Consider the following 25420-nt stretch of genomic DNA (forward strand, 5'->3'; position numbering starts at 1 on the left):
AAAACCCATAAAACCAAAAGCTGGTTCTCTAGAGGGAAATGAAACTGACAGACCTCTAGGTAGACGGATGAGGAAAGAGAAGACGTGGAGCAGCGGAATCAGGAAGGAAAGGCGCGGCGTCCCCGGAGACGCTCAGGTGTTACCAGAATAATAAAGGGACGTCATGAACACTTCCAAGCCAATAAATTTGACAACTTAGGAGCAACAGACAAATGTTCCCGAGAGACACGGATTACCAAAGTTCACTGAAGAAAACAGAAACAGACTCACACAATTCGCCGTATCTATCCTGTTACAGATCATGAATACGTAGACACCTTCTCACAGAGAAAACCTCAGGCAAGATGGCTTCGCACTGGTGAGTTCTACCAATGTTTAAGAAAAAATGGGTATCGAATCTAAACCAGTTCTTCCAGAATACTGAAGAGGAGGAAATGGTTCTCTGCTCATTTTATGGGGCCAGTGTTACCTCGATGCCAAAAAACCTGACAGATACTCAAAGACAGCTACAGACCAACACCACCACAGGCCGCTGGACCAGAGATACAAACATTCTAAGCAAAATTATAGCACATTTCAGAAGATGAATATATAACGACTACACAAGGTTTATCCCAGGAACACAAGGTTTAGTTAAATAACTCAATGTCACCATGTCCCGAACGAAACATTAACAAACTAAAAAAGAACCAAATGATCAGCTCCACTGAAAGTAGAAAAAAATGCCTGACAAAATCCACCATTCATTCCTGATGAAAGACCCCTTCGCAAACTAGCGATCGAAGGCCCCTTAAGCGGAGAGAGGCATCTGTATACCCCACAGCTGGCCACGCTTACCGGAGAGAGGCCAACCCTCTCCCAGTGACCACACACAAGACCCCGTGTGTGCTCGGTGCCGTGCTCCACGGTCTCCTGGAGGCCCAGCTGGGCGCCACAGGGGAGGGAAGAACTCACGGGCATCTTGACTACAAGGAAGACCTGAAACATACACATCTCGGCCATCTACAAAGAAAATTCGATGAAATTCATAAAACAGCTATTGAAACTAGTATCTCTCTATATCAGAAATGAACTGGAGTCTGAAACAGAAATATAACATTTAAAGCAGCGTCAAAAGAACAAAACAGTTAAAGATGAACCCGACAAAAGACGTGTCAGATGCGCACACTGAGAAAGGGCAGAGCATGGCTGAGAAATGGTGAGCGGCTAACAGAGTGGAGGGCGTCTGTGCTCGTCCCCGAAAGGTTCAAAGTCCTTAAGATGTCAGTTTTCCCTGAGCTGATCTGCATGTTCAAAGCAAACTTAATCAAAATCCAAACGGGGTTTTATGTAAAGCTGAGAAACTGGTTATGAAATTGCTATGGGGGCACCTGTGTGGCTCAGTCACTCAGCACCAGGTCTTGACTTCAGCTCAGGTCATGGTTTCGGGGTCACGAGATCGAGCCCCATGTCAGCCCCACGTCATGCTCCACGCTCAGCACCAAGCAAAGTGCTCTTGTCCCTCTCCCTCTGCTTCCCACCTCCCTCATGCTCTCAAATAAATCAAATCTTTAAAATCGCTATGAAATGCAGAAAGGGCCCACGTAGCCAAAACCGCTTCGAGAAGGAAGTAGAAAGTTGGGATCCAATTCTCCCTGATTTCAAAACTTACAAGACTAGTAATCATGACAGTGTGATACTGGTATGAAGACAGACAGACAATCTGGAGGTTCCTTTACCCTACGACCCAGCAACTGCGCTACCTATGACCCGAAGGAGCCCCTGCCCCGCAGTGTTCACAGCAGCGACGCCCACGACAGCCGGACTGCGGGAAGAGCCCGGACGTCCGTCGGCAGATGCACGGACAGAGAGACGGGGTTCGTCTACACGACGGAACGTGACTCGGCCATCAGAAAGGGAGACGTCCTGCCCTTGGCATCGGCGTGGATGGAACCGGAGGGGACTGTGCTGAGCGAAGTCGGTCCGTCAGAGAAAGACAATTCTACGATCTCACTCGTATGTGGGGTTTAAGAAACAAAACAGAATCATAGGAGAAAAAGGGTAAAATAAGAGAAGATGAAGTCAGAGAGAGAAACAAACCACAAGACAAATCTCTTATCTCTAGGAAACAGAGGGCGGTGGGGGATGGGGGGCCTTCAGGAGGGCATGAGCACTGATGGGACCAGCACTGGGTGCTGCATGCCGCTGGTGACTCCCCGACCTCTACCTCTGGAACTAATAATACACTGCATGCTAACTGAAATGAATTTAAATTAAATTAAATTAAATTTTTAAAAAAAGACAGTAGGGGCGCCTGGGTGGCTCAGCTGGTTGAACAGCTGCCTTCGGCTCAGGTCCTAAGATCCTAAGATCCTGGAATTGAGGCCCACATCGGGCTCCTAGCTCAGTGGGGAGCCTGCTTCTCCCTCTGCCGGCCACTTGTGCTCATTTTCTCCCTCTGATTTAAAAAAAAAAAAAAAGACAAAAAGATCAATGGAAGATACTAGTATCCAGAAACAGACCTCCATGTGTGTTTGCAAATGGATCTTTAATAAAGATGCAAAAGAATTCAGTGGGGAAAGGGTGACCTTTCCCACAGACGGCGCGGGTTGACGGGGATATGCTAAACAAATGAACACGGGCTCAGGAGGGAGGTAGTCCCAAGCTGAAACACTGAGCTGTAGATTTTCTAAGAACACAACAGAGGAGAAAATCTCTGTGACACTGACTTAGGTCCACAGTTTTTAGATGGAACATCAAAAACATGACTTAACAAAGAAAAGTTGATAAATAAGATTTTACCAAAACTAGAATTATTTGGTCTCTGAAAGCCACGGCTAAGAGAATGGAAAGAAAAACATTTTCAAATCATGTATCTGATGAAGATCTTATATCCAGAACACGTAAGGAACCCTCCAACTCGGTAAGAGATTAAGCAACTCAGTAAGAAATGAGGAAAGCTTTGAACGGTCCGCTGAAGACAACACACGGAGAGCAAGAGAGCACACGAAGAGACGCGCAACTTCCTCGGTCTTGGGGAAATGCAAATTAAAAGCCCACGGAGACCCCCTCCACCCGTCGGAAACCCGGAGGGGCTCCTTACGCGGCACTGGCGAGAATGAGCACAGACGGAGGCTCACACGGCCCCGGGGGCGTGTGCAGGGGCACAGCCCCTCCGGAAAGGTGTGACGGCGTCGGAGAAACACGACCTGCACCTGTCTTCAGACCGACCCTTCACACCGCTCGGTACCCCCCGAAGAGGAGCGGCAAGGCATGTCCGTGCAATGGCGTGTAGCGAACGTTCTAGGCGCTTCCTTTGTAGCAGTAAAAGACTGGACACACCCCAAATGTCATCAACGGTCGGACGGACGCACAAGCTGTGGTCCGTCCGCACAACCCATCATGACTTAGCCTGATAAACTCCACAAACGGATGAATCCGAGAACCGTCATTCTGAATGAAATACGCCAGACAAAACAGTACGTATCTCACAATTTTTGTAAAATCCTAGAAAATGCAAACCACTCTCCACTGGCAGAGTGCCGATCCATGGTTGCCTGGGGGCGGGACGCAGGAAGGGCAACGGGGGGTGGGGTGGGGGTGGGCTGGGTACCCTCCCTGCGGGGAGGGCTGCAGGCAAACAGAGTTCAACACTCACCAAACTGTATCTTTTAAATACACGGTTTATGCCAATCATACTTCAGTGAAGCCGAGAAAGAACACCGCAAGGTAATTTAAAAAGAAAAAATACTGTTCTCATTAAAAAATGACACTTGCTCATTGCGGGACATTTCAAAAATTTCCACAAACCTGAAAGATCAAGCTACGACCCACAGAGTCTTAAGCCGACAGAAGCTTCTATCCAAGAAGCTTTGAAGTGTGAGCGCACGTGCGTCCCGCCTCTGAGACCGGACTGGGTAGGTTTGTGTGCGGGGGGCGGGGGGTGCCCTTGGCCACCAGAAACTCCTGAAGACTCTACAAAGGTTCTTACATCCCCTCCGCCAAGAATTCTTCCTTCCAGATGAGAATCGCCACTTTAATCCCCACCCTTCGGCCCGCGCATCCGCGCTCGAGAGGACAGGGGCGCGCATGCCCCGCGGGCTCGCTTCTGGAACGCACCGATCCCGATGCCCTCGCCGTCCACTCACAGCCGAGCGGTATGACAGCTGTAAAACCAGGCTACACTTCGACTTCTGGGTCTGTCACTAAACTCGATTCCTAGTATTTCACTCAGGAGTTTTGCATCTTTAGTCGTAGGTGATGCTGCCTGTGATTTTCTTTTTATTTGTGCCTCTCTGTCCAGTTTTGGCATTAGGTCAACTGTTCTTTCCTATGACCTGGAAAGTTTATACAGACGTGGAATGATGTGTTTTTTGGCAGACTGATTGAACTCTGAACGTACGGAAGGTAATGTGTTGATAATATTTTCCAAGTCTTTGCTGGAAATTTCCTTTGCCAGATTTCTGCATTTCCTTTGGGGTACATTTTGGCAATTTACAACTCACTTGTCCTTTTGTTGTTGCTGTTGAGATTTCCAAATTTATCAGTCTTAGAGTTGAATAAAGAATTATTTTAAAATTCTGCGGCTGCCTCCATATCGGTAGGAGCCGCGAATCCTACCATTACTTTTGTTTTGTCTGACATTACGACTTTTCTCTGATGGTGGTAGATCTCTCTCACGGTTCTTTCAAATCAGCACGTTTACTTTTACTGACGGCCTGTCATCTGGTTCCTTGCTCCGTCCCTCCCCTTTGCTTTCTGCGTGTCTGATTTTCTTCCCTCCTCCCGCAGTCAGCGTCTCACTCAGCTCTGCTGCAGTTCTCCTCAGTTCGGGGCCGAATGCTTAGCTCGTTGTTTTTCATTCATTCATTCGGGGCCGTGCACGATTCTGCCGAGTAAAACTGTGGCTCTCTCATCATTTTTGATGTGTGTATTCTAGGCATCCAGTTTAAGGACTGGGTTCTTCTCTGATTGAAGAATTACTGCCGAGAGTCTAACCTCCCAGTGGCTGAGGACTTTTGGTTTCAATATCAACTTTTTAGAGCTAACTTTGAGTTTTGAGGTCTGCAGTAAGAGGAGGCCACCTGTACAGTTAATGAGTCTGGATTTAATTACCTGTGACCGTGACTGTGTGAGGCCCGGCAGAGCTGAGTAGTGTGACAGACTTGAGAAGACAGTGTTCATCCTGTTACTACGTCCAAACGACTTCAAGGAGACCATTTCAAGCATCCACTTGGAACGGACTCTGTCCCATCTCACACCAAGTCCTCAAAACCATGCCAGGGCTAGGTTAGAACCTGGCAGTGGTGCTCATTCTGAGCCCCGAGGCCTGACGACCAGGGCGGATGGGGTAACCCTGGTCCGACGGCAGGAGAAGGCCGCACGCTGGCGCCCTCAGTGAGGCGGGCAAACGGAAGTACATTCCCCGCTCTGCCACTCTTTGTGCTACTTTGTGTTGTGCATTCTTTGTTCCTCAGAGGCTAGAAGATGTCCTCGCACGGCGGGGAGATGCTGATTTCACCCGGCAAACACCCTCCCGGACCAAAGCAATGTCTAATCTGGGTGCCTGGGGCGACTCAACGGGACAATGACACCGCCACCGCAGCACCGCGGTTCACCCCTCCTTGCCGAAGAGCTTTTTGGGTTTCCTGGAGCTGCCATTCTCCTTTTTTTTTACTGTTCACGGAGAAACATTCACTTTCACATTATTGCGAAGACCATTTACGATACTTACGGTAGTTTCTTAGGCTATGTTAAAATGCATTCACTTTTTCCGGAAGAAAACATTCTTTTTAGAGTTCTCTGATATGATTCTCCATTCTAACGTGGAACTGTTACAATCCAGTCTTGCTGACAACTTATCTATTTCACTGTATTCTTAGATTTACAAAGTATTCTTTCTTGGATTTCACATTTCTCTCTTTCTTAGATGCCTTTTTCATTTTGCTAGCGTATCTTTACTTTTTTTTTCCTCAAACAAATATATATATTGGAAAGAAACCCTCTGAACCCTTGAATATCTGAAAATTATCACTTTGTCCTAATGCTTAATATTTGGTTAAATAAGAAATTCCACAAAAACCATTTTCTCGTCAGCGCTGGCTTCCCGTGTCCCTGGTAAGTGTTACATAAACCGGATACTCACTCTCGTTAATTTGGAAGCTTTCAGCACCTTCTCTTTATCTCTCTGCTGGTCTGAAATTTGTAAGGATGTGCTAGGAATGGATTTTTAAAAATTAATTCTGCTCACGACCCAGCGCGTTCTTTCCATTGCGGTACTCGTGCGTTTCTTCAGCACCCCCACTTTTCTTCTGTCATCTCCTCCTCTGCTTTCTGTTTCCGAAATGCCGCCAGAGGGACAGCTCCCCACATCTCCTCACTCTTTACATTTAATGCTTTCCTGCTCCGATTTCCAGAGACACACGTGACGTACCTTCCTCTGCTCACAAGAATGACAGTCTGGGGGCGAGTTTTGTTCTGCTCGCTCCTCGTCCCAACCCAGAACACTGCCTATGACACACGTAACTGGTGCATCTGTTGGATGCCTTCTAGACCTTCAGACGGACACCGGCTTTCCACACTCACAGGGTGCTCGGTGTCGGCGCCCAAGGTTGGCTCTTTGTATTCTCTTTTATGCCCGGAGTTAGGACTGTTTCTCCTGTTGTTCGATTTTCTCCTACAGAACATTCACGTTTGTGCGGTTTATTTTCCTCAAATGATCATGGCTATTCATTCATGTTTGTGAATAAAAATTCCGGTTGATTACTTTGGGTGGCCGGCGTGGTTTCTTCCACCTGTTACATAAACCGGAGACTGTTTCCTGCCTGTGTGTGTGACCGGACGGAGAGCCTGGAGGGAAGCCGCGTCCAGCCGGGACCCACATCACCTTCGAGACCAGGACTCCAGAGGTCCAGCCCAGTCACTGCTTGGCTGCCGGGATGGTCAGGGGACACTAACCACTTACAGAGCAGCCCCACCACGGGTGAGACTCCCGCTGAGGAAACAGGTGGCCTTTCCCTACAGATGTCGCAAGACTATGGGACATCAAGGCACCGTTAGGAGTTAGACATAGTCCTGATACGACCTTTTTCTCATTTTACCGAGTCTCTGTTATCAGGAACCCATACCTTATCCTCTGGAGTTCTGCCAGGGTCCCTGGGTCTTTGACAGGGTCACTAGCACACCTGTCCTCTCTCTGGCACCCGCCTGGCATGCAGGTTCCTCCAGGCCACTGAGCTCATCAAAGGGCACGGCCTTTCAAGTAGACAGAATCAGGGAGGGTCTCCTGGGGGTCCTGAGTGGAGGTGGGGACCTGTTTAGGAACAATTGGTGGGGAATCTCTACCATAATGGAATTGAATCTTTCACGAATAAATGGATAATGCTTATATTATCTTCCTTTAGAATTCCATTACTTGTTTACAATAAGATCAAAATAAAGGATTATTTTTAATGATACTTAAACCTTAGAATTACAACATTTCACATATTAAAACTAGAGTTAACTGAGAAAAATAAGACTTTAAAGTACAACTTGTTTTTATATTTTCAGCTAAATAAAGTGCCATCTTTAGCAAGAATGGAGAAAAGGCAAAAAGCAATAGCTAGCCTGAAGGTTCAATGCAAACCATATGCCTTTTCTGGGGCGGAAAAGCTCTCAAATGGTCACAAGAGTGTATGTATGTCTATGAGTCCCCGGGGCCAACACCACCGTGGGGACAGACACTAATGAGGAGCTTCTCTTTCTGGGGCCACGGAGCGAGAACTAGGGTAATGAGTCAATCATGGGCCGTGGTGCAGAAACCAATGAAAGCAGGAGCAGCTCGGCTGGTAATGGGCGCCCCCCCGCCGCCCGCCGCTGTGAATGAGGTGTGCTGAATCCGAACTCTCAGAGCCAAGCTACAGACTGGGAGCCGGCCTGACGACTCACACCGTGAGCCGCTGAGAGCTCTGGGGGCAGGGGTGCGGCCGCGCTCCCTTCCTCAGACCGCTGTCTACGGTTCCTCACACACTGATAGGGCCTCAGAACTGACGTCTGGATGGAACGGTTGGTGACAGATATTTAGGGCCATGAGGGGTTCCCGTTACAGAAACTGTTTCCCACTTGCTGGTTGACCAGAAAAATGTAGAGTTTACGATCTCGGTGGAGGTGGCCTCTGTTCTGCAAACAGCCCACGACCTGCGAAGGCGTCCGTACAGACACCGAGCATGTGGCCTCCCGCAGCAATGCCCCCAAGCCTCGGCCTGTGTCTGCAGACGTTTCGGCTGGCAGCAGAGCACCTGCGAGATGGTCGTTCTGATTTTTGTTAAGGAAGGTGACTCCTGAGCCGACAGGGAAGTGAATGAAGCCACGGGGCAGTGAAGCTCAGGCTCCTCCTGGCCTGGGCACCGCCTCGTCTTCCTGGGTGGCCACTGACCCTGGCCACATCCCTTCACACCAGCACCTCTGGCCAAACAACACTTCTTCTTGGAACCGGGCCTTGGGGTTTTAAGCACTGACCCCGGGGAAGAGCCCAGGCGCTCTAGCCGAGAGACGAGCATGACGCCGGCGGCCGGGGCTGGGCGAGAGCCCGTCACACAGACCCGGGGCACAGGCAGGATCCTCACCGGACTCTGCAGACCACGTCCACAGGACTTAAGAGTTTAGAAGACACGGGCAGGTTGTCTCGGTGGCCTCCCAGCAGAAGCTGCCGTCACCGGGTTCCCTGTAGGCCCTGGGGTCATCCAACGTGAGCACTTGCTGCTACCAGGGACTGAGCTCCCGTCCGGAAACTCTGGCCGAGGCCGTTCCAGCCCCTTGCACCTGCTTCTGCCTGGAAAACACTGTCCTCACCCGCCACCTGTCACACGGGCCCTCTCTTGTGCTCTGGGCGAAAGGCAGACGTGGGTTCCTCCGACCACGGTGAATGGGGACGTGGCTTTCCACCGGCGAAGGTGCGCACGTCTCACCCAGCAGGCCAGCAGCGCCCCTGCTTTCTTTCTGCCCCGCGTCCCAGAGGCCCCCATGGACTGGATTCACGGGAACCTACTCACTCCTGGCGTTGCCAATGGTCACGCCCTGCGTCCACGCTGATGGCGCAGCCGGCCACGACCCCAGGGCCTTGGGAAGGTTCAGACCATGGGCCTTTCTTCCCGAGGTCGCTGTGTGCACCTGGAGGGCAGCCCGGGCCGGCACAGAAGCTCAGACTCGGGGGCAGACGGGTGGGAGCCAGAAGCGTTCTGCAGCTCACAGGGGCCGGACCGGAAACGAATCCGGGAAGAAGACCCAAGAGCTCAAGAGGCTTCCACGTCCGAAGCGTCAGGGAAGGCGTCGCGGCCGTGCCCGTGGCCCCATGGAAGCAGCTCACCTCCGAGAAGTGCTCTCTTCTCGTAAAAATCTATTTTCTGTGCTGAGAGGAAAATGACTCATCTGTCCTCAGTGGCACCAAGGACGCCGGCCCAGAGCGACACTTTCTGCTGAAGTCCGCCTGGGTCTGCTCTGGTCTCTGCGGAACAGGCCGTTCCCTGTGCGGCGCTGACGGCCACCCCGTCCATCCCCGAGATGCCGTGGACCTCGGTGCTGCCGCGCTGTCCATCTCCCTGAACCCAGGCACCCTCTGCGAGACAACGGGAGGTGACGGGCAGGACGAACGCCCGGAACTTTAACAAATGCACGCACACCCCGACGCACGGGACCCGAGGGCAACAGCCCCAGCACCCGGCTGTTCCACCGCCCAGGTCCCTTGTTCAACACAAGGCTTCCCTCGCAAGCAAGCCTGCAGGGCTTGACCGTGGGGCCCACCTCACAGGAGTGTGACCTCCCAAACTTATGACGTCAACAGTCTGCTCTAGACTCCCCGTGCTTGAGTCCTTCTGTCCGAGACCACACATGCCACGTCGTCAGCCCAGACTGCGGGGCGGGCCATGGGCCCACGGAGCGGTGGCCGCACCCCCTCCTGCAGTGCTGGTGCCCCCAGTGCGCTGCCCCTGCCGGCCACACCAGGACGCCAGGGCTGACGACGTCTCCAGAGCTGCTTGCTGCACAGACCTGAGGTAAAGCAGCAGCACAGCCTCCAAATTCAGCCTTGCCCAAGGTAAACTGCCGCAAGGAGTCTGCGTTCTGAGACGGACTTTGCCGGCAGAGTGACGCTGCCCAGAGGCCCAGCGTCTGAGGAACACTGTGCCTCTCGAACCCCAGGGCTGCCCTCGGATTTCACTGATGGGTCGTGCGGGCACCGGCCCGGCCCCGTCATGGGGAAGACCAGGAGCCCGGGCTGTGCAAGCCGCCGATGAGGCCCAGCAGCCGGCCACCCAGCCCCTCGGGAGGCCCTCGGCACCCACGGGCTCCGTCCACCAAAGCACCCGGGAGCGGGAGCAACGCCGGGAGACCGCGAAGAGCAGACAGTTACTCTGTGACAGACCTGGTCTCTGCAACGAGACACACAGGACGACGTCACGGTCTCCGTCTCGCAAACGCTGTTTCCACCACCGTTTCACAAGTACGTGCACAGCTCACGCTCGCTGTGGGAAGAACACTCCTGACTGTCACAAATGAGTTTCCTTCCACTGTCTCAGAACATCCCCTCGGCAACAGGACCCTGGGCACAGTCCTGGCCAACACGGCGCTGGTCAGGCCATGCCCGAGCACCCATCCTGCGCCCGGCGTCGCAGATGGCCGGCCGCTGAAATGGGACAGACCGCGGAGGCCCCGGGGGAAAGCGATTTTCTGCGTCCTGGGAAGTGCGCGTCCTACCCCGCGACAGGATTCTGACGCGTGTCGCCTCTCCCCGGGGCAGGCTCCGTGCGCGCGGACACCCGCGGCCCTCGCCATCGAGTTTTAGCAGAGTCAGCACTTTTTCATAAAAGATCAAGGTTAAAGTCAGGAAGCCGTAAAATGTGATCAGAAACAACCACTGGTGTTCTCCATTTTGCCCAACTTATGTGCTCTAACAGACGTGCCTTCAACTCAAACACCGCGCTGCTCTCCTCCAGCGAAGGGCGAGCCGGCAGCCAGCACCGCAACCAGGAGCGTGCCCACGACGCCAAAACACACGGGTTAGTTTGGGGTTACGGTTTTAGTTCTGAGCATTAAAAAAGTGAGTAAAATGATATTTTCAAAAGAATAAAAATACCTTAATTGTGTCCCTTAAAGAGGGGTGAACTGAGAAGTTAGGACCCTTGCACTCGAGAGCTCTACTCCCCTCACCGGTCACCACTGAGCTGCTAGAGGGAACACAGCAAACAAGTCAGTGACCACAGGCCAGGACCGGCCGCCGCCGCGTCACTGCCTGTCCCGGGGGCGCACACCTCCATCCCCAGCCTCCCTCTGCGGGCGGCACTCGCATCCCTGAGTCTCTCCGTCTGGCACGGGATGTGAGTACGTAGAAGGCAAAGAAAGATGCTGGGTGCCGAGTCCGCGCTGTGATCTATCTGCAAAGGCTTTCGGTCAGCACAGAGAGGAACGAGGACCTGTCAGTGGCCCAGAGGCCCTGAGACACAGCCTCCCACTCTCCGCTCGGACAGAGAAGAGATTCCCTGTGGCGTTTTCACAGGTGAGACCCCGACGCGCCCTGGCCGGGTCACGGGAACACGGAGCCTGAGAGCCCGACGCAGCTCGGTCACAGTCACGGGACACCGACAGCTGCGCGGCCCAGCCCGGTCACGGGAACACGGAGCCTGAGAGCTGGACACGGCCCGGTCACGGTCACGGGACACCGACGCAGCTGCGTGGCCCAGTCACAGTCACAGTCATGGGAACATGGAGCGTGAGAGCCCGACGCGGCCCGGTCACGGTCACGGGACACCGACGCAGCTGCGTGGCCCAGTCACAGTCACAGTCATGGGAACATGGAGTGTGAGAGCCCGACGCGGCCCGGTCACGGTCACGGGAACAAGGACCATGAGAGCCGGACATGGCCCGGTCACGGTCATGGGACACCGACGCAGCTGCGTGGCCCAGTCACGGTCACAGTCATGGGAACATGGAGCGTGAGAGCCCGACGCGGCCCGGTCACGGTCACGGGAACAAGGACCACGAGAGCCCGACACGGCCCGGTCACGGTCACGGACACCGACGCAGCCACGCGGCGCAGGCACTTGCCGCTGAGCAGGGGCTTGTTGAGCACGTAGAGCGGGGGCAGGTCCTCTATGCCGCAGAGCCGCTGGTACATGGCCCTGGAGAGGTGGTCACCGTGGTAGAGGCTGCCCAGGATGATACTGGAGAAGTAGATGGGTTCCACGAAGATGCTGAGCAGGGACCCCTGCACGCCCACCACGTTCCACCTGCGGGCAGAGGGGGCACACTGTGAGTGGAGGGGCTCCGCGCCGGGGGACGCCACAGCCCTGCGCGGCCCTGCACCTGCACACAGACGTCCTTCCCGGCGAGCGGACCGCACAACCGGGAAGAGGCGGCACCCAGAAGTGACACAGAGCGAACCCTGCTCAGCGCTTCTTCGGGACTGCGCAATGGCCTCTGGCCACTCTATCTCCTGGGACGCATTCCTGAGGCTCAGTGCTGGGAAGGGTCCGCGAGCCACATTTCCTGGGAGAAAAACCAAAAGAGCACATACATTTTTCTTACTTCCAATAAAAGCAATGGCAAAGGGGATCTTGAAAACCTCCAACTGGCTGCTTCCTGCTCCCTGGTGACAAGGTTTGACGTGTGGGGGGAGGCTAGGACGGGAGGGGAGGGCGAGCTCCCCGCCGCCCTGGGCCACGAGTCATGGCGCCATTCCCGCCGCTGGCAACCTAGGCCTTCTGCTCCCGCGCAGCTGCCCGCTCCCCAGCAGGCCCCTCCGCCTTCCTGAGTCCCACAGACAGCAAGAAGCCTGTGGTGCTGGGTGCCAAGGCCACGGCGCCAGGGAAGGCCCCGCCCCGTGTTCCTGGGGCCGGGGGGCTGTCGGGACCGAGGCCACGCAGGAACAAGGCAGACACAGGATCGAGAGCCTCAAGGGAGGTGAGAGCGACTGGAGGGAAAGCAGGATTCCAAGAACAGGACGCGGGGGGCTGACCTCAGGGAAGGCTCCGAGGGCAGCCCTGACGCTCAGGCCCAGGAGGGACCCCTGAGGTGGATGGAGGGACCCAGTCAGACCCTGGAGGGCCGCAGTGGCAGCGGGAGGAAGACCAGGGGAAGGCAGGCCAGGGCCAACCTGAGCAGTCCGAGAGCCTCAGGGAGCCACGAAGGACTCTGGGCAAGGCAGCAGCACCATGGGATTTCACGGGAAGATTTCTGGAGACGACTCCCCTCCATGCTGCTCTGGGAGGCAGGAGCCCCGGGGGAGGCTGCTGGGGGCCGCCAGGGCGGCAGCACGAGTCAGAACTGCGCGGGGACAGGAAGGGAGGCCCGCGGGCTCAGGTTCGGGCTGAGGGTCTGGGCAGGCTGTGGGGGTGGGGCTGAGGTGCTGAGCCCCTCTCCAAGCCCCTCTCCGCCCCCTGCGCTGCCCTCACCGCGAGGCCACTGTGGCTGCATCGTGCTTGCACTTCGGGCCCAAGTCCAGTGGCCCCCTTGGCCCTTGTAGAAAGGGGCAGAGGGCAGTGCCCAGTGGGTCAACACTGGCAACCGGTGGTGGCACAGGGCCCACTGCCCACACTCCTGACCCACCCAGCTCCATGCTCCGCACTGGGGCCAGAGCTGCAGAGTCACGGTGGGCGGCTAGCAGAGCTGGGGGCGCCCCGTCAGAACGGACCCAGGAGGCGCCATCTTGCCACGGCCCCTACTGGACCACAGATCTCAAGTCCCAGGTCCCCACCTGTTTCGCCGCTGTCTCCCACCCGCAGTGGCCCGTCCCAGGAGAGCCGCCGTGGGACCCTGTGAACACAGGCCAGGCCAGGCCACTGCTGTGCACAAACCCTCCCGCACTGCTATCTTCCCCTGGAAATCACGGGCATTTCAAAGGCCCCTCCACCCCATCTGGCCTGGCTTTCCCTCCCCTGCCCTTCCCTCCTGGGCGTGGGCCACAGGGGTAAGGGGGCTTCTGGCCACTCCTCCCAGGCCCTCCAGCCTGGAGCCCGTCCCCAGCAGCCTCCGGGCCACAGTGCCTGCACCTCTCGGTCTCTGCAGGAAGTCCCTCTCCGGGGGTGGGGGGAGGGCTTCCACCTGCCACAGCTGTGGACGTCCCAGCGCCCCCCGCCCCCCCCCGGCTCTAATCCTCATTATCTGTCTCCACTCCCACCCCGGTGTGCAAGCTCCAGGAGGGACGCACAGGCTTCGTCTCCCTCACTGAGACCGCGGGGCACCAGAACCGCATCCCTAATAAATCCCAGTCCACATGTTCCTCCCACCCCCTGGAAAGGAAGTTCAAACACAGACTTTCCCATCTTCCAAGAGAAAGCGTGAAATGGCTCCACGCTAACAAAAACCACAGGCCCCCTTCTTATGTAAATCCAAGTCTCTATGGGGGTTTAGACAGTCTCCAAGTGGAATTCAGCTTCCCAGGGCAAACCCTGAGGCGTGATCCTGCAAAACCCTGCGTCAGTAATTCTGAACACATGCTCCGTGAAGAATTCTAGCAGCCACGATGGCTCTGGAGGCCCCGGGCGGGGACACGTGGGACGCGAGCACTTCTGCAGATGGGCTCTGCCAGCGCGCCTCACAGAGCATGGGGAGGGCGGGGAGCGCAGAGGCAGCTGGGCTCCCAATGTCGCCAAGCAAACCTCTGCAAAGACTCGGGCCAGTGTGCCCACCCACCTATGCCTTGGGGCCGGCTCAACCCCCCTGAGGGCGCCAGGATCCGCAGCACAGAGCTGGCTATACTAGGAAGAACCCGCGGGTGTCCGGGTAAAACGGCCTCTCTCCCCACCCCATCCCCGCCGCACATGATATCTCCGAGGCCAGGGCTCAGAGCTCCGTTGCCCTGGGTCGCCTCTCCTCTCCATGGCCCTACTGCCCTGCTCCCCACCCTGGGCTGCCTCTGAGTCTGCCCGCCCAGCAGAGTGGAGGGCACCCGCCTCAGGTAGGGGGTCCCTGCTTCCTCCCCCCTTCCCTCCACGCAGCTGAGGGCACAGGGGCTATGGTCACGGGAACAGAGCCCCCACTCCTTCTGGACAGGACTCCCGCGTCTCCCCAGGCCCCGTGGCTACCCTCTCATCACAGGCCCCCACCAGAGAGACGGCACCTGGTGACCCCCAGCTGCAGGGCCGCTCCTGCCCCCCCCACGCCCAGCCTGCCCACTGCCCTAATCCTGTGTTCTTCTGTCCTAACAGGGATGTCTGTGGCACAGGGTGATGGCCCTCTGATGGCCGTCACCTTCCAGAGGGGCCACGCGGGATGCTCTCACTGCCTCGGGGCAGGGACAGCGCCGCAGCCAGCCGGCAACACCCTGGCCGCCACAGCATTTCTGAGCGACCTTCTAGCCGCCCAGCCCGTGCTGCTCCCTTCAAGCCTACCTGAGTCTATGCTGCTGAGGTGACCCCGAGAGGGTGGAGGCTGGTCCAGGGGCTGGAGGGCTGGGCCACCGGGCCCCACTCCCGCACCCGCACCCCCACTCCTGGGGAGGGTGGAGGGCTGGAGCTCCCGGCGGGCACCAGTGACCACGGACTCTCTGTCGCCTTCCAAAACCATTTCTTGACTGTTTCCTTCTTCCGATGTACTGGGATTTGTTCCTTTGTCACGTAGCAGCTGTGGGGCTTTCTGTGATCTTACAATCATTTTCTAATTTCCACTGTGGTTCCTTCTGGGAGTCACGGAGCTGCGGCTGACATACATGCCGCGCGTGCTAAGGCACACACAGGGTAAGGTAAGGCGTGTGCTTGCTTGTTTTGAAGCAGGCTCCAAGCCCAGCGCAGGGCCCAGCACAGGGCTCGAACTCACGACCCTGAGATCGAGACCTGAGCTGAGATCAAGAGTCGGACCCTTAACCAAGCCTGAGCCACCCAGATGTCCCAAGAGGTGATCTGTGTGTGTTCTCTTGAGACCATCACCCCCAAAGCCCTCTCAGACCTTGTCCTATGCCTGCTCTGCTGCCCCCCCACCTCCGGCCCCTCCCTGGGCAACCCTGGCCTGCTTTCTGTCGTGGGGGTTGGTGCGCACTCTTTAGGAGGTCTGTAAATGGAACCAACCGGCACATACTCCTGTCTGGTTTCTCTCATTTTGCATCATCCTTCTGAGCGTTAGCCGAGGTGCACAGGGCAGCACTGTTCACTCTTATTTTCCCCAAGGAGTAGCCCACGGCACGGACACACCAGCACGCGTTCATCTACCTCCCTACAGACGGCCGTCTGGGTTGTTCACACTTCTGACTACAAGGACAGCCGCTAGGCACACGCATGTGTGACTCTGGACGTGCGCTAGGCACATCTTTAACTTTTAAGACACCGCTGAACTCTGCACAGGTGGTTGTGCCATCCGTACGACCACCCTCAGTGGCTAAGGGCACGGGTCCCCGGCATCGCCGTCCACACCGCATCCACTCAGAGTTCTGGTGGGTGTGTTTTGTGTCTTGCATGCATTCCCAGTGAGGACGGGGCTGATGGTCCTCTTGACGTCTTCTTTGATGAAGTGTCCTGAGATGGAATATTTTGCCCATTTTAAAATTGCTTTTCCCCCATGTTGAGTTTTGAGGGTCTAAAGTTTAATAATGCAAACAGGCCCTTTATCAGATACCTGATTTGTGAATATTTTCTCCCAGTCAGTGACTTTACTTCTTATTCTTTCAATGGTGTGTTTAAAAGAGTTTGGGGCACCTGGGTGGCACAGTCATTTAAGCGTCTGCCTTTGGCTCGGGTCATGATCTCAGGGTCCTGGGATCGAGCCCCGCGTCAGGCTCCCTGCTCAGCGGGGAGCTGCTTCTCCCTCTCCCACTCCTCTTGCTTGTGCTCCCTCTCTTGCTGTCTTTCTCTCTCTGTCACATAAATAAACAAAATCTTTCTTAAAAATTAAAAATATACAAGAGAAATCATTTTAATGTGATGAAGTTGAGTGCTTTTGGCATATTGTGCAAGACGGCGCCTACCACAACCGCGTGTCACTGCTTCCTTCTACAGCTCCTACACATCTCAGTCTGCGATCCACCTGGGGTTAACCTTGGTATTTGTGCAGAACATGAAATTCATTTGTTAGTTTTTACTTCCGGACGTCCAGCTTTCCCAGCACTACTGGCTAAATAAAAAGACTTTTTCGACACTGAATTAACACTGCACCTTGGTCAAAAGTCAGTGCGACTAACATGGAACAAGTGGAATTTGAAATTATAGCACATAAATCCACTTACATTACTGACACCAACAATTAAATACTTAGGCATAAATCTAACAAAACACATACGAGATCTATATGAGGAAAACTACGAAACTCTGATAAAAGAATCCGAGAGAGAAGCGGGAGAGGTATCCCATGTCCATGGACAGGTATACCCAACACGGTCCAGATGTCGGCTCCTCCCAACTCCACACAGATTCGACGAGGCTCAGTCAAAGGATTCCGCAGGTACTGACAAACGGATTCTGAAGTTCAAGTGGAGGCAAAAGACCCAGAGAAACCAACACGGACAGCACAGGAGGAGAACAAGGCTGAGCCAAGACCGCGGCTTCATGACTGACTACAAAGCTACAGCAACGGGGATGCTGTGATTCCTGAGAACTGCATCCGGCCTGACGTAGACTTGGTCTCCATTCCTGCTTCCCGGCTCATGGCTCCGAAAACCCTTGGGATTTCCCGAGTGAGGAGAGCACTTAGAGGTGTCTTTTGCTACGTGAATGAGGGAAGTTTTAGAAAGCACTTGAGGACGAGGGTGGAACCGCTAGTCCCATCCCCCAATCTCCAAGGAGCAGAGAGGGGCTAGACACTGAGGTAATCACCAGTGGCCAATGATGTGGGGCCTGGCTGGTTCAGCTGGTAGAGCATGTGCCTCCTGATCTTGGGGTCATGAGTTTGAACCCAACGTTGGGTGTAAAGATTACCTAAGAAATTAAAAAAAATTTTTTTTAAATCACCAATGGCCAATGATTCAATGAACTGTGCCTGTGTAACGAGGCTTCCATAAAACCCCAAAGGACAGAGCCTGAAGCTTCCAGGCCGGTGGACATGGGGATGTGACCAGAGCAGAGCCCCTGGAGAGGGCTGGTAAGCTCCCTCCCGAGGCCTCACGCGACCCCTCCCTGTGACCCGCCCTCTGTGGCTCTTCATCTGGCTGCTCTGACTTAATCCTTTTCTTTTCTTTTTAAAGATTTTATTTGTTTATTTGACAGAGAGAGATCACGAATAGGCAAAGAGGCAGGCGAGAGAGGGGGAAGCAGGCTCCCCCCCGAGCAGAGAGCCCGATGTGGGGCTCGATCCCAGGACCCTGAGACCATGACCTGAGCCGAAGGCAGAGGCTTCACCCACTGAGCCCCCCAGGCGCCCCTGAGTTCATCCTTTGCGAATAAGCTGGTGATTACTGAGGAAAACATTTCTCTGAGATCTGCGAGCTGCTCCAGCAAGTTAATCGGACCCAAGGAGAAGGGCCTTGAGACCCCCAACTTATAGCTGGCGGGTCAGAAGCACAGGCGAATCGCGGGACACCCACCGGGTGCTGACGATTCCTTGTTAGACGTGAGGGACTGACTCCTCCCCCAAACAATGGAACTGGATTCAAAATCCAACGGTACGACAGTGTAGTGCGGCAGAACAGCAGACAAACGAGTCCCGGCAACAGAACAAAGCCCGAAGACAGACCCGCAGAGATGCAGTTAACGATCCTTGATGAAGACACAGAGGCCACACCAGGAGGCAACCAGAGCGTCTTCAGCAAGGGTGGCCCAACAACCGCGCAGCCACGTGCAAACACGGATCCTGACACAGACTTAACGCCCCTCCCGATTCACTCACAGCGGGTCACAGACCTAAACGTAGAATGCAAAACTGGAAAACTCCTAGAAAAGAGCTCAGGAGACAATCTGGACGCCCCTAGGTCTGGTGATGACTTTTCAAAACACCAGAAAGGCACAACCCATGAAAGAAACACCGACAGGCTGGACTGCCTTAAGATTCAAGACTCCGGTTAAACACAGTATCCACAGAATGAGAAGACAGGCCACCGAAAATTCTGCAGAAGATACGTCTGATAAAGGACTGTTATTTAAAATATACGGAAAAAACTCTTAAAACCCCAAAAGAAAACAAACTACCCTATTAACAAATGGGTGAAAGGTCTTAACAGACAGCTCACCATGTCTGTAGTTCTTGTGAGCTAACTTGAGCGTGAGCGGCCGTGGCGAGCGTGAGTGAGCAAGGATCTCCGGGAGACCCGCTCTCGATCCTTCGGGGCAAATGCCCAGAAGGGGAACCGCGGGGTCACACGGTCATTGTATGGTTCACTTCTTAAGGAGCCAATATTCCTGGATGGATTGATTGAACTTTATGTTGATTCTTTCCATTTCCACCCATAATTTCACAAGTCCACACAAAATCTAAGCAAGACATCTGGTGACCCTTGAGCAGATTCTAAAACATTCTCGGAAGAACAGAGGTGCGTAAGAAGCTGCAAAATACCTGGAAGACGGAAGAGCACAAAACGACAGCGACACCAGTCAGGCCGTCAGACACACCGCAGCGCCAGACGGGCAAACACTGTCGGTCCGTACAGTCACGCCTGACGATGAGCTAACAGGGGTTCGAGAGGCTAGGAACAGACCCATCTCTGTAGGAAGAGAAAGGCCTTCACAGATCAGTGAGGAGCACGAGGCCAGTAACTTAGTAAATAGTATCCGGGAAACAGGTTCGCTGTATTAAAATAACAAAGCCAAACTGTTACTTCCCATACAAACTTGTTATGGGCCTGAATTTGAAAGTAAAATGATAAAAGTCTCAGAAAAAGGTACGGGAGAACATTTTTATGTCCTTAATTTGAGAAGGAATTTCTTAAATAAGATCCTGAAAGTGCAAATCACAGGGTGAAACATTAATGAATCAGGTAGTAACAACGCGAGCGGTTTCTGTTCAGTAAGAGCACGGCACGGACCAAGACAAGACATGAGTTTGGACTGGAGAAGACACGGAACCGTTTTTCCCCCAAAGATTTTATTTATCCATTTGAGAGAGCGAGAGAGAGACAGAGAGAGAGCGCATGAGAGACGAGAGGTCAGAGGGAGCAGCGGACTCTCCATGGAGCAGGGCGCCCGATGCGGGACTCGATTCCGGGACTCCGGGATCTGACCTGAGCCAAAGGCAGTCGCTTAACCAACTGAGCCCCCCACGTGCCCCGACACGGACTTCTGAAACCAAGGACGGCAGTACATACCACACGAGAGATGCCTATAGACAAAGAGGGAAAAGGCACGAGATCCCAAAGTCAAATGGGCAGAGGGCGTCGCCAGGCAAGTCTGACGAGAAGGCTGCCACCCCATGCGCCCAGCAGACCCCGTTTTCAGATGAGGAGACTGGTGTCACACACGGATGGTGGAGGTGTGAATCGCGTGAGCGCTCTGGGGCACGGCTGCTATCATCTGAGAAGTTCCCCACGAGTACAGCAGAGATCCTGGATGGCGAAGGTCTAGAATGAGCTACGCGCACGGAAGCTCGAGGCTGAACCATAGAGGAGAGTCAGGGCCGACCCAAGCCTGGTCAGTGAGGGAACGGACAGGGTAGGGTCCGCGACAGCGACAGGGTCTTTGCAGAGCTGAGAAGTAATCAGCATCAGGGACAGTCCCCGAACACTGGCTTAAGAGAAACTGTGAGACACAGGACAGCATTTAAAACCCAATTTCGGGGGCGCCCAGGTGGGCTCCATGGGTTAAAGCCTCTGCCTTCAGCTCAGGTCATGATCTCAGGGTCCTGGGATCGAGTCCCGCGTCGGGCTTTCTGCTCAGCGGGGAGCCTGCTTCCTCCTCTCTCTCTGCCTGCCTCTCTGCCTACTTGTGATCTCTGTCTGTCCAATAAATAAATAAAATCTTAAAAAAAATAAAAATCCAATTCCATCTCTAAAAATGACAACAGACGCATAAATACCCCAGCATGACGCGTGTTTTTCAAGGCTGCACACATACACACACACACACACACACGTGCGCGCACGGACGTGAAAGTAAACAGAGGGCGGACACGAAGGGCACGTGATAAGCAAAGGCGTCAGGGTGGGCACGTGGGCACCTGTGCTTGGGGGGGCAGCGGCTGCGTGTGAGGAATCAGGCTCCATGTCCTTGAGGTTCCCTGACAAGATCCACTCAAGAAAACCAGCCTGGGAGGCTCACTGACCCCTGCGCGGGGCGCTGTGTGCGCACGCTCGCGGGGCCGGCCGCTCTGGCAGCGCAGACGGGACACGCTCGCGGCGGGCGGCCCAGCAGGGACGGGAAGACGGACGAGATCTCAGCCTCACGGGCTCTGCGCCGTCCACTCCCTGCCATCTCCCTGTGTCACTTCGTTTCTCTTCCCAGTGGACATCTGTGAAAACCTACGAGCACTAGAGCTGACGCCAGCGTCTGAGCAAATGGTCACCCGGCCTGGACACACCTGCTTCTGAAGGCACATTGTCACACGAAGACGACTGTCTGCGGCAGCCCAGCCTCGCGCGGAACCACCCCCCGCCCGGACGCTAGGGACACCTGCGCTCCGTAACCCGAAGTGGCTGGTCAGCGGCAAGCAGGACTGCCCGGGTGGCAGCCGGGAGGAAGGACACTGTCCCTTCAGACGGTGGCAGACAGGTGTAAAGTCACCATCTGCAGCCCCGGACTCCGCAGAACCCGCACGTGTGAACCCAGACGCGGAGCAGCGCGAGGGGCCCGGGGCCTGCGGCAAGCGGGGCCCAGCTCGATCCCCAGCGGGGAGGAGCCCCGGGCCCGCGGAGAGCACGGCGAGCAGAGCCCGGAGCCCGCGGCCGGCCTTACCGCGCCATCTTGTCGCTGCAGGACATGGTGAGCAGCCTCTCGCCCTGCAGCACCCCGTCCCACGTCTGCAGGCTCGCGCTGGGCCGCACGGGGATCGTGCCTTCACCAGACTCTATCTTCGTCCGCAACTGTCCTCTGGCCTTGCGGTTCGGGTGTCTGTCCGCCGGTTCTAGGAGAGGGAGGCCGGGTGAGGGTCCCCACGAGCAGCCGCCCCGGACGGCGGACGTCCGCTCGCAGCCCTGCGCCGCGTCCGTCTCTCTGACACGGACGTGCAACACGGCAGAGAGAAGGGCCGGACGGGCTGCGCGACAGACCTACTCCGGGACACGGGTCTGTCTGGGGTTCGGGAGGGAGGGCTTCCGTTCGAACCGAAATGGTTTCCCTCGTGAAAAAGGAGCTGGAGCAGAGGGGACAAAACGCGAACGTGCGTGACTCTACGTGACATGACGGGTGTCTGAGTGTCGTGTCTTCTCCCTGCGTCTTTAAACTTTCAGAAACAAATCCTAGAGATGCTGAAATCAGCGGGCGGAAGCGGGCACGCACACCCACCTAACGGGCTATCTCTGGGTTACGTGAACCCGGGCGGCCAGAATGTTTCCTTACACCGTACAACGTGCAGCAATTTCCCATAGTGGGTGCGTGTTTCCTCGGTAATCAAGGGGATGAGACCTCAGATGCTGAACTGGAGTTGCTCCCGCTCAGGACAAGAGATGAACAAGGACACAGGTCACTCTACGACAGCGGCACGGACCTGGCGCGACGACGCACCAGGGCCCCCGGTCACTCGTGTGTGCCTGCTTCTGAGGTGCCCGCCACAGCACGCAGGTACACGCGCACCAGAGCACAGCTCGTCTGAAGCCCAGAGGCAGAGAACGGACGGCCAAATCTAAATACGAGTCTGACTCAGCAGCCTCGCTCTAACCCGCTAGTGCACGTTGGGCACCTCTCAGGTTTCCTCATCCAATTATTCCTTGAAAAGAAAAGCCTTGGGGGCGCCGGGGTGGCTCAGTGGGTTAAAGCCTGTGCCTTCAGCTCAGGTCATATCTCAGGGTCCGGGGATCAAGCCCCACATCGGGCTCTCTGCTCAGCAGGGGGCCTGCTTCCTCCTCTCTCTCTGCCTGCCTCTCTGCCTGCTTGTGATCTCTGTCTGTCAAATAAATAAATAAAATCTTTAAAAAAATCCTTAAAAAAAAAACAACAACAACACCTCGTGCTTTTATATATTCCCATCAGATCTACTTTTGAAGCCAGAAGTTTCAAGAAAAGGACACTAATGTAGGTCTGCTCTGCTGTCACCCCATAACCCGAGCCTCCCAGAGACGCAGCTGGCCGAGCCCCGTACCTTCCAGGATGGGCTCGTGCGGCGAGAAGATCCTGGCGTCCCCGCAAGGAGACGTGCTGATGTACAGGTGGAACTGCACGGTGTCCCTGAGCTTCAGGCCCCCACGCTCCGACTTCTGGAAGATGGATCGCTTTTGGTCCTCTTTGTTACTAGAAGGAAGAGTTGCAAAAATGAACTTTAAAGCCATATACAGCCAAATTTTTGTCTGCCGTAACTCACGACGATTGTCAGAGGCCACTGCTTTCAACAGGGTACGGGTCGCTCGAACCGGGACGTTTCCGTGTTGGTGAGAAGAACACAGCTAGTGACCGAGTCCACCCAGTAAAGACGCCGTCGGAGTGGCACGAGCGTCCCTTCTTCCCATTCAGAACTTCGACACAGACAGACGGCGCGTAAGCAGCGGCTCGGGAAAGAAAAGCAGCTCAGACGGGACTAGAACGAAGGGCCCTGGGCCCCACGCGGCTCAGCTCTGCTCAGGCTCCCGCTGCGCCCAGAAGCTCGCCGCCCCGAGCACAGACCTCAGATCGACGGCCGCGTGGGCCACGAGCACGTGTGCCCACTATGTGTGGTCACCCCCGGACTCGGAAGCTGGAGCATCATGGGAAAACAGGACCCAACTTCATCCTTGCCAATAAAGTCACTATTTTAAGAATTTTTCAGAGATTACAGAAACGATGGTTTTGCAATACACTCTGACGGGAGGCGTGGTTTTTAAAAACTGCTTCCTCGGGGCGCCTGGGTGGCTCAGTGGGTTAAAGCCTCTGCCTTCGGCTCAGGTCATGATCTCAGGGTCCTGGGATCGAGCCCCGCATCCGGCTCTCTGCTCAGCAGGGAGCCTGCTTCCCCTCCTCTCTCTGCCTGCCTCTCTGCCTGCTTGTGATCTCTGTCTGTCAAATAAATAAATAAAACCTTTAAAAAAATCAAAATAAACAAAAAACAAAAACTGTTTCCTCTAGTCTCGCGCTCCCGGAACTCACTTTAAGTAGAGCTCGAGCTGTGTGTAGAGGAAGCGGAGCAAGGCCCGCCGCGCTATGATCTCCGCGTGGCAGTCGTTCAGCGCGAGGCCGCGGTCGCTCATGTACTCGCCGTTGATGCACTTTGTCCCCGTGGAGACACTGATCACCTTGGCGTCTTTCACGTCTGTGCCTGGAGAATGAGCAAGAGAGGATGCCTCATGCCTCGCCCCTCCCGGCTCTGTGGCGCTCGCCGCCTGTGCTCCCGGGGGGAGAGGCCCCGCCCCCCGCTGGTACCTTCGCAAACTGGAAACCCCCCCCACCCAAGGACTCATGGCGTGACGCTTCTGGACACAAACCTCCCTCGTCTGTGAGTCTACAGGCTCTAACCCCAAGGAAGGTGTTTCCTCTGGGGCAGCCTGGTCTTCTCCTGAACGTTCCCCGCTGGCTCCCGGGAGGCAGCCCCAGGTACAGGCCGACTAACTGGTCCATCTAAGCGCCGTTAGGCTACAGGGAAGGGCATGCGGCCGCCAGAGGGACAAGAGGAAAGAGAGAACGTGGCCCGTGGGGTGTTGGGAACGGCCCTGGGAGCGCAGCCACTGATGGGACATCTGCTGACAGACCACGCGCTGCAGACACGGGGCAAGACATGGACACGGCCCTGCGGTAACCTCCCTCACCGCCCGCTACACGCACGGCGCGCCCCGAGCAGCAGGTGCAGCGCCGGCCCGCAGGGCAGCGTCTCCGCTTCATTCCCACACGCGGCCTCAGGGGCACGCGGCCTGTCTCCATTTAGCAGATAAGGACCCACGGGGCCGGCCAAATGGCCACCCAAAGTCGCTCAACCAGCAGGAGCCCAACCTGAACCGCCATCTGACGCCAGGGCCACAGGCCACGGGCTGGGTGGCACCATCTGCAAGGGAACACGGTGGCCCTAAGCACGAGGTCCCCAGGGAGATGTATGGCGAGGGCACCACGGCCCGGGAGCCAGTCCGCCCCCTCTGGGCCGGCGGGAAGAGCTGCCCAGGAGGACCCGGCGGCTGCTCACTCCTGCTGCTGGCCGGGGCCCAGAGCCTCGCCCAGGGAAGACAGCGTCCCAGGAGCCGAAGCATCCCCCTTTCGTCACGCGACAGACAGCAGCAAAGGGAGGGGCGGGAGAGCACGGGCATCTATCCGCAGAGTTAGACCCCAGGGCACGTCCAAAGCACGTCCTCCGACCGCAGACCCACGCTCCGCTGCGCCAGGGTGAGGACGTGGTGCAAGGAAAAGTTGTCACTAAAACGGCACTCAGGTGTCCTCGACCACCAAGGGGCTGGCCACCCTGGGACCACGGACTCACGTCCGGCCCGCGATGGGAGAGAGAGCTACCTTGG

General features: G+C 55.7%; 1 protein-coding gene across 4 annotated transcripts in view; it reads right to left on the reverse strand.

Annotated features, from left to right (window-relative positions):
• Positions 1-25420, reverse strand: part of ADARB1 (adenosine deaminase RNA specific B1) — a 130927-nt gene that overhangs the window by 9840 nt on the left and 95667 nt on the right. For all 4 annotated transcript variants that reach the window (XM_082719857.1, XM_082719856.1, XM_082719858.1 and 1 more), the window contains 4 exons: positions 24072-24240; positions 23095-23243; positions 21753-21921; positions 12058-12239 (listed from right to left, as the gene is read on the reverse strand). In XM_082719857.1, coding sequence (XP_082575983.1) covers positions 12058-12239; positions 21753-21921; positions 23095-23243; positions 24072-24240 — 669 coding nt within the window. The remainder of the gene's footprint in view (positions 1-12057; positions 12240-21752; positions 21922-23094; positions 23244-24071; positions 24241-25420) is intronic.

Source organism: Mustela nivalis (genome assembly GCF_964662115.1).
Source record: "Mustela nivalis genome assembly, chromosome: 1".
In the NCBI taxonomy this organism is placed as follows: Eukaryota; Metazoa; Chordata; class Mammalia; order Carnivora; family Mustelidae; genus Mustela; species Mustela nivalis.